Consider the following 10,123-nt stretch of genomic DNA (forward strand, 5'->3'; position numbering starts at 1 on the left):
GTGTCTCTGGGCTTTATTGCCTCCCCTTATTAAATTTACAGTATTTACAACAGTTTTCATTGTCTCACTGAGCCTTATAATTTTTCCACAGAGAGCCTCCTGGTGGATAATGCAGTGGAAAAACAAACAGTGTATTTAGAAACGACATTATCCAGTGTGTTGAATATGTCAGTACCTTTGGTGCTGGTTTCTAATGATTTTAATTCCAACAGTTCTTCATGAATTTCAAATTCTTCGTTTATTGTTCTGACAAAGATAAGGAGCTGGCTGATGTCAGCTATATCTGTGCTCTCATCTAGAGCTATAGAGTAAAATCCACATTTTTCCAAAATGCCCTTGAGAGTACCTGAAACTTCACTACCCATATCATTAATTCTTCTACTTACTGTCTGATGAGACAAGGACACTGTTTCAAAATTTTTAGCCATCTTATTATCTCCAAATGAAGATGCCATTTTTACAGCACATCTTTTAATGAGCTCACCATCCCTAAAACACTTTTTACTTTTAGCTAGCTCTAAACATACCTCATAAGATGCCTTCAAACCAGCAGTGTTTGATGGTTGCTGAAAGATATTCTTCTGTCTAGTTAATTTCAGTTTCAAATCATTAAACACACAACTCCTGGCACTTCCCTGGTATTGGTCGTATTTTGATTTATGCAAGCTGGTATAATGTGTACTCACATTATACCCCTTCGAAACACTTAAGACTTGAGAACAGATAACACACTGTGGTTTTTCATTATGTTCAACACAAAAGTAACTTTCTTGCCACGTGGACTGCAGTTGTCATTTCTCATCTTCAACACGCAGTTTCTTTAGTTCCACCGTTTTAGGTAGTATTGAATGAAAGTGAAAATCGCAGCATGCACGCCACAGATTATAACGGTCGAAGAGTGAAGCTTATTATTGAGGTGGCCATTATAGGAGAAATGAAGATTGTAAGGTGCTGCCATCTGATGGGCAGCATTGCCAATATCAGCAGTGTCCCACTAAATCTTCTTTCTGTATGCTCTGCAGGGCAGCGGGAAGAAAATAATGTTTAGTGTTGGTCACTCTGTCCTGAATTGATGTTGCCAACATTGCTGATGGCATTTCCTTGAATTTTACAAATATGATTTATTCTGTTTACTGTTATTTAAACTTAAAACAGTAAGAAGGGTATACAATTTTCTCCAAATGTTTAATTAATATTTTTTATCCAGGAAGAAGGGCAAGTGCCAACAAAATGAATAAGAGGGCCGCGGGTTGGACGACACTGTTTTATAATAATGCATGACTATTACGAGTATATTATTTGTCTGTAATAAATTGTATTTTTTTGTAGCTCTGATTAAATTTATGGCTTATTTTTATTCAATAGTATCCTCAGTTGGAGGAGGAAGAGGGAATAAAAGCTGGTAGCCATGCGTGTATTAATGCAGAACATGCATGAAGCCTGATCTAAGTGTCTGTAGAATGTTTGCATAAACTGCAGAAGTTTGATGTCATTTTTTTTGTTCCAATAGTGAGACCAAAAGCAACAGGTAGCTCTGATGAGAAGGCACCAGACTCTTCAGATAATGGTAACAAAACTCGTAGTGGTTGGCCCAAAGGAAAAAAGCGCAAGAAAGCTCAGCGAGACCAGACAGCTCCTAGACAGCCACTTACAGGCATGTAATGCTGTAGCTGGTGACCAAATGAAAAGTATCTGTAGGACTTACCACTGGCAAAAACTGTATATATTTCACTTACATTGCAGGTTATGTGAGATTCTTGAACGATCGAAGGGAGAAAGTTCGTTCAGAAAATCCAAACCTCCCTTTCCCAGAAATAACGAAACTTCTAGCTGTTGAATGGAGCCAGTTACCAGCTAGTCAGAAACAGGTATTATTATGTGCTATGAAGCTAAACATTCTATAATTAATTTCAGAACTGTCTTAATGCATTTGTTTTGTCACCAGCATAACATCACTCCATATTTCTAGTGTATTCTATCTTCTGCTCTTCATATATTTTTACCACTTACACCACCCTTCATTTATAGATGAAATTATTGGGTATCATCAATGTGGCTTTTGACGTAACAGATCAACTACAGATCAGATCTTTTCATTCGTCAGATATTGGAGAAAAAATGGGAGTACAATGAGACAGTACATCAGCTATTCATAGACTTCAAGAAAGTCTATGATTCGGTTAGCAGGGAAGTGTTGTACAATATTCCAATAGAGTTTGGGATACCCATGAAACTGGTTAGGCTGATTAAAATGTTTTTAAACAAAACGTATAATAAAGTCCATATAGGTAAACATTTGTATTGTAACTTCTTATGTGGCCGTTGCGCAGCGATGACCATAACATAGCACGTTACAGTATGATAAATTTTCTATCCTGAATGGTCTAAAATAAGGAGATGCTTTATCACCACTCCTTTTCAACTTTGCTTTAGAATATGCCATTAGGACGATCCAGGAAAACCAAGTGGGACTGAAACTAAACAGGACACATCACCTGTTGGCCTATGCTGATGATGTGAATCTACTGGGTGATAATGTAGATACCATAAAGAAAAACACACAGACTTTAATTGACGCAAGTAAAGAGTTTCGTCTAGAGTAAACACATAGAAAACTAAGTACACGTATATGTTACTGTCTCGTCACCAAAATGAAGGGCAAAATCATGACATAAAGATAGGAACCAGATGTTTTGAAAATGTTACACAGTTCAAATATTTGGGAACAACGATAACAGATCGAAACCTGATTCAGGAGGAAATTAAGAGGCGATTGAACTCGGGTAATGCTTGCTACCATTCAGTCCAGAACCTTTTGTCTTCTCGTCTGTTGTCCAAAAACATAAAAATTAGAATATACAAAACTATAATTTTGCCTGTGGTTCTGTATGGGTGTGAAACTTGGTCTCTGACATCAAGGGAGTAACATAGACTGAGGGTCTTTGAAAACAGGGTGTTGAGAATATTTGGGCTGAAGAGGGATGAAGTGACTGGAGGTTGGAGAAAACTGCATAATGAGGAGCTTCATAACTTCTACGCTTCTCCAAGTATAATTTGAACGATCAAGTCAAGGAGGAGGTGGGCAGGGCATATAGCATGAATTGAGGAGATGAATGCATATAGGATTTTGGTGGTAAAGCCAGAAGGAAATAGACCACTGGGAAGACCAAGGTGTAGGTGGGTGGACAATATTAAAATGGATCTTACAGAGAAAGGATGGGATGGTATGGATTGGATTGATCTGGTTCACAATAGGGAACAGTGGAGGGTTCTTGTGAACACTGTAATGAACCTGCGGGTATCATAAAATGCTGGGGAATTCTTGAGTAGCTGCAGAATTGGTGGCGGCTCCAGAAGCCCTCAGCTCCATGAGTGAGTAAGTAAGTAAGTAAGCATGCCACTCTTTTATCCACCAGTCATATTTATTATGATGTTTTTTCTAATAAGCACAAATATTTGCCTGTTCTTTCATTTCATGAGTGCAAGTGAAAGAGTAAAAATGTATACTTTAATGGCACACATACATTTTCCAAAATTATTCTTTGTAATTTTGCATATCTCATTGCCACTGATCTTCACTTATGAACATACATCTATTGTAGCAAAGCTAATCACACTACAGACACATATAATGTTGCTCTTTTCCCTTATGAAAACTATATGACATATATAACTCATATAAACTGGCCAAGATAGGCATTTGAAATTAGATTTTGTGATCATTAGTTGTCCACATACATGTACAGATTGTCATGTATATGAGTAACTGTAGAAATGATCTGGGTTGGTAATTGGATTTATTAATGCTTACAGAACGTAACTACAAATAATGATTATGCTTTTCTGTTCTACACACTTCACAAATCACTGAAACCATCTCTTCACCATTCATTGCCTGGTGATAGATCCCAACATTGGCCTCTGCTTCCATGTTCACGTTCTTGCCAGCTGGTGACTGTCTCAGACATTTTTGCTCCAAGGCTTATACGTAGGTAGGCTGAAAAGTAATGCACACATGCTTGTAGAGCGCGAACGAAATGATCTTCAGAAGCGTGCCAGGTGGCATGTGGAAGTAACATTCCCCCTCAATACGCATGCGCAGGTTTGAGTTCGTTGCGTTCATCCAGTGTATTTTGAGAAGCGGAAGTATGGAGACGTGTTCTAGTGCTATGTCAACGCGAGTTAAACAGCGTGCTGTTATCAAATTTTTAACTGCTGAAAAAGTGACTCCTACTGAGATTCATCGTCGTTAAAAGGCTGTTTATGGTGACGATGCTGTTGATAGGTCTACTGTAAATCAGTGGGTATTAAAATTTCATTGTTGCGAGCCTGGAAAAGCCATAATTGTTGATGAAACATGCAGCGGACGTCCAATCACTGCCACAGACAATAATCATCGCAAACTTGTCGACGATTTGATTCAAAATGACCGGCGAATCACTCAAAAGTGTATCGCAAACCATATTGGAATATCCAAGGAACGTGTCAGCTTCATTATTGAACAATTGGGATACCGTAAAATCTGTGCATGATGGGTACCATGCCGTCTCACAGACGAGAATAAACAGCGTCGACTGGAATGCTGCGAGCAACTTTTGCAGCACTACCATGACGAAGGAGACGACTTCCTTTTGAATATTGTGATGGGGGACGAGTCATGGGTCCATCATTACGACCCAGAAGAGAAAAGACAGAGCACTGAATATCAACATCTGTCTTCTCCTCAGGCGAAAAAGTTCAAAACACAACCATCCGCCAAAAAACTTCTTTTGACTGTGTATTGGGATGCTCACCAAGTTTATGTGACCGATTTTCTGGAACGAGGGGCAATGGTAAATTCTTCTCAGTACATACAGACTCTAGCCTTAATGGTGACTATGTTGAAAAATAAATATATGCTTTTGAAACTTAAGAATTGTACTTTAATGTACTTTTTGCCCGATCTTGCTATTTGTTTTTGTTCGCGCTCTACAAGCATGTGTGCATTACTTTTCAGCTTACCCACGTAACATCTTAACATGGACTGCAACTGTCCTGCTTTTAAAATCTCGACATGGACTGCACAGAAAAAACCGTTCCTTTGTTGATATTTGCAGTTGTTGCCATGCAACCATGCTTGTGTGCAAAGCTGGTACTCAGTAACGACTGTTGTTTTTTTGCTTACCTTGCGGTTGTTGCCCAGCAGTGGGTCTATATGCCATGATATGTGTGCATGCATGTGCCCACATGCACATTGTAGCTCTAAATGTATAAATATTCTAACATAGCTGTCTCCTGGCAAGTGTACAGGTTACTATCCTGAAAAATTTGTAGCTGGCAAAACCAAGACCTTATGGGATACTAGAATTAGGGCGAACAGTGGCCATTATTAACAGCAGGCCCAAATTAAGTTGCTTGTTTCTTCACTAAAAACAAAAAGTATGTAACGTGTTTAGAAAATATTATATATACTGCTAAATCTGAAAAGCTGCACTGCAAGGGGAATGTGGAGGCTAGAAAACTGTGCTTTGATACCATTACTGCCCTGCCCCAGCAAATGTCTGTCCGTAGGTGGGAAAGCCGCTGTCTTCTCCATGAGTACGCAAGTTGAAAGTCATGGATATATAAATCAAAATACTGCCACTGACAGAACTGGTTACAAATGAAAAATCACAGTTGGTGATGGATTGTAGTGTGCTATTCTTTGCTTATCAACAAAAGAATTGTTATATTCACCTGTATGTTCCACAGACTTTACATGTTAAAAGTGGTTTATGTTGGGAGACCATGTTGTGACTATGATGAGAATAAATGCTGATGTTGGGAATTTCGAAACTTTTACGTAAATCAAGTAAAGAAGTGTCAGTTGTTTGCCAAACTCTACTGGGACACGTTACATTTGGTGACTTGTTTGTAGCACTATTTAGATGCAGCAGAGCAAGATCGTGAACGATATATGCGCGAACTACAAGCTTATAAACAAACAGAAGCATACAAAATCTTCACCCAGAAACAGTCTGAAAAGAAACAGCGTGAAGATAAACCAGTGGAAGCAACTGTTCAGCCAGAAGAGGTACAAGCAATGCTAACTGGATTGTCAATATTGATTGTACATAAATGAATTTGTAAACTGTAAATAGTAACACGCATGAAACAAAATTATTTTTGCTGTGCAGGATACAGAAAAAGAGGCTGATTATCCAGGGTTTGATATTCCCATTTTTACTGAAGAATTTCTTGATCACAATAAAGGTGAGTTGTGGAGGTGATTGAGACTAGCTCTTTCTAAGGGGCCCAACTGAGTAGGTTAAACCTTCCCTATACACCTGAAGACGGAGACAGATCCAGTCTCCAAAACGTTGTGGTTTTTTGTCTTTTTATATACCGGACGATGGGTGAAGTCCAAAATAAGCCAAAATAAGTACTGTGGAGGTATTGTTAAAAGTATTCTTAAGAGACACATCAAGTAAAAGGTGAAAGGTTTATTATTATTATTATTATTATTATTATTATTATTATTATTAGAGGGGGTGGGTTTCCCCATGCACCGCGACTAATAGTCTATTGTATGTCCCCCTTTGATATTCTACCAGTTGCCATACCCTACCGGTATTGGTGCGTGCTATCAGCTCCGTTCAGCCAACGAGGTCGGCCCTCGGTACCTGATACTTCCCGCATCTACCAGAGGCGTTGGAAACTACTTGGGCGGGAAAGTTTTTGCCTAATTTTGCTCAGAGGCCTCCTAGAGACATGAGGATCTTTTACATGCCATAAATCTACGACATGGGACCCATGGCTTAATGTCCCTCCCGGAGGACTTGTTCCCTGAAGTTTTCCACCCTTAAAAATTCCACGACCTCTGCCGGGTTTGAACCTGCGTACCTTGAGTCATGAGGTGGGAACGTTACCCCTAGACTACGGAGGCCGCTGAGGTGAAAGGTTTGTTAGCAAATATATGTATATATGACAATGCATAGTTCCATTTACAACCTCAAATATATTCAGCAAGTAATAAACTAAATTGGGGCAGGAAGGAACATGCACAAATAATCACAAGTCCAGTAATGGAAAGTATACTGCAGTCCATTAATTCTGCGGTTTTGATCTTGTCAAATATATGGGCTAGGAGCTGGGGTAGTATAGTCGGTATAGTGACTGGCTACGGGCTGGACAACTAAGGGGTCAGATTTCAAGTCCCAGTAAGGTCAAGAATTTTCTCTTCTCCATATTGTCCAGACTGGCTCTGGGGTCCACCCAACCTCCTATAGAATGGGTACCAGGGGCACTTTCCCCGGGGGTAAAGCGGCCGGGGCGTGAAGCTGACCACTCACCTCCAGCTAGTGCTGAGGTCAATAAAATATGGATCTATACATCCACTCCCTCATATGCCTTCATGGCATAGTGCTTAATTCATTGAGCACAGGGACAACTTTACCAAGTATATGGACAGTTAGATGATATTTGATGCAAACACAGTGCTGATAATGAAGTAAATTAAGGATGAGTGTAGATTCATAATGCTATAAAGAGATTCAGTATAGTGCATAATGAAACAGACAAGTATATGTAAGAAACCTAAAATTCATAACGTAGTGTTTCAGCATAATATGATTATTTTATTTGTTATGTAGGAGACACACTATTAAAGTACATAACTATTTTTGGAGGGTGGGTGATAAAATATATGTGGTGTGTACTTCTGGACCTATAGTTAATTTCCCCCCCCCCCTCCATTATCTGGAGATTATTCTCATAATGTTTTAAAATTTGTGAGATTTAATTTGTTTGTACAAGGAGACTGAGGGCCTGCCGCACACGTTCACTCAGTCCAGTGAGAGGCACAGCTGTTCCTCATGTCAACTATGTGAATTTTTCCTCATATAAAATTGTTCTGTTTTGTCTGCACAGTATTTTGTAGCTCACTGACTCATCAGAACTGGAAGAAAAATACAGATATATTTCCCAGTGTTTGCCAAATTATAGCAGAGAATGTACTGTTTTGTTGCTGATCATGTAGATTTGATCAGAATAATTAAAAAAATTGACTGTTATATACTGGGATATCCAGAGTGTAGTGATCAAATGGTTATATACTGTGTGTGTTATAGCTCGTGAAGCAGAGCTGCGCCAGCTTCGCAAGTCCAACACAGATTATGAGCAACAGAATGCAATACTGCAGAAGCATATTGAGAATATGAAAGCAGCAGTTGAAAAGTTGGAAGTTGAAACAATGCAGCAGCGTAATAACAATTTAGCTCTGCAACAGCATCTGGACCACATGAGAGCTACACTTACTGCAAGCTTCCAGAATATTCCACTTCCAGGTAAGACATGAATAAACATTAGATCAGTGGTTGTCAACCTTTGTCAGACTGCAGCCTGGTAAAGTCTTGCGTGTGGTAAAATTTATAATAATGGAATGCATATGGTGCTGAACACAAATGCCGATATGAACATTGAAAAGGGTGAGGGACTACACTGCTGTCATCATCATTAATATTTATGGAATTTTCATTTCATTCCCTAGATTCTATATGATTTTAGTATTTTTGTATGCTTTTAATCAGTTGCATTAAAAATATTGTGAAATTCATTTTCTTTTTTTTAACACTGTACAGTTATGTGCAACAAGATTCTACAATATAATAGTGTCCAAAGTGTTTCTGATTTACTTTATCAAATGCTTTAACATATTTTGTAAGGACTATGTATGTTTCTATTACAGTCTCTCCATCTATCATTTGTTTTAAGGAAAGATGTTTTCAAACCCTGCCCATAAAGAACAAAGGTAAAGCTGTCCCTGTAACAGGCTGTGAAGGCCCATGCAGTTGTGAGACGTTGAGGCTCCAACATTTTCTAGACAGTCGGCTCCTCTACCCCCCCCCCACCCCCCCAGGAAAATTCCTAGTACTAATTTCTGTTAGAGGCTGAGTCAGCTCCAGGGCCATAGTGTGGCTGGAAGGGTTAGGTCAATTGAAAAATCTAATGACCTCATCATGATCTGAACCCGCAGCCTTCAAGCTTGTAGCATAGTGCTTCAACCAACTATGCCACTGTGTGCCCCCACAAACTCTGCCCCATAAGTAAACATATCAGCATGGTGGATTCTTACATACTGACATGAGGCAGAAGTGTCATATGTGAATAACAACCAAAGGAGTAATGGCACTAACATGCCATCGGTGATTCAGTATTAATTATCTGCCTTGCAGCAGTGTTATTTGGTGCACACTGCAGAGTGGATAGTGTTGACAAGTTTATGGATTATATGGCATTTCATATTGGCACACACAGCACCTTCTGCTATACAAAACAAAGCCTAGAATATGACATGCTCAGAAACTCAAGAGACAAGGTGTCTGTGGTATTTAGATGAATATGACACATTATAAATTTTGTATTTGTTTTCTTATCTATACATCTATACCCATTCTGAAGGAAACTGCAATATCTACTTCTGAGCCATCAGTATAGGAATTGCTGATAGGCATTACCATGGAAACTAAAAAAAGTAAAGCTATCCCTGTAACAGGCCGTGGAGACCCGTAGGGTTGTGAGATGTTGAGGCTCCCACATTTTGTAGACATTTGGCTTACGGATAGTGGTGAGGTCAGCCTTACACGCTGGCTGCTCTTTATCCATAGGAAGATTTCTGGTATTCATTTCTGTTAGAGGCTGAGTCAGCCCCAGGGCCATAGTGCGGCTGGAAGGATTAGGTCAATCAAAAACTCTAATGACCTCATCAGGAATTGAACCCAGAACCTTCTGGCATGCAGCATAGTGCCTCAACCAACTACACAAATGCTTTCACGGCGGTGACTATGAAGAAAGCAGTCTTTTGGGATTTGGCACTGTGTATATGTGGTGGTAAAAGCAGTCTGCTTTTACTGGTTCTCACGGTCTCTTCGCTTGCAGATTTCTTATATTTTCTTCTACCCTGAAGATGGAGGCGATACGTTCCTCCGAAACGTCGGTTAACACCACATATACACAGTGCCAAATCCCAAAAGACTGCTTTCTTCAGTATAATAATGTGCTCGATTTAACCATGAAAAATTACAGAAGTCCACATGACCGTGATCCTTAACCGTTCAGCGTGGTTTGACGTGTATGTTTCGTCAGGTATTTAAATCGTCTGGGGGGG

General features: G+C 39.4%; 1 protein-coding gene across 1 annotated transcript in view; it reads left to right on the plus strand.

Moving 5' to 3' along the window:
* Window positions 1-10,123, plus strand: part of LOC111870418 (high mobility group protein 20A) — a gene marked incomplete at its 5' end in the record, with an annotated part of 20,832 nt that overhangs the window by 8,911 nt on the left and 1,798 nt on the right. The window contains 5 exon segments of the mRNA XM_033753836.1: window positions 1,511-1,654; window positions 1,744-1,868; window positions 5,897-6,052; window positions 6,156-6,231; window positions 8,088-8,303. Of these exon segments, the coding sequence (XP_033609727.1) occupies window positions 1,511-1,654; window positions 1,744-1,868; window positions 5,897-6,052; window positions 6,156-6,231; window positions 8,088-8,303 (717 nt within the window).

Source organism: Cryptotermes secundus, unplaced genomic scaffold (assembly GCF_002891405.2).
Source record: "Cryptotermes secundus unplaced genomic scaffold, Csec_1.0 scaffold1260, whole genome shotgun sequence".
Lineage (NCBI taxonomy): Eukaryota > Metazoa > Arthropoda > Insecta > Blattodea > Kalotermitidae > Cryptotermes > Cryptotermes secundus.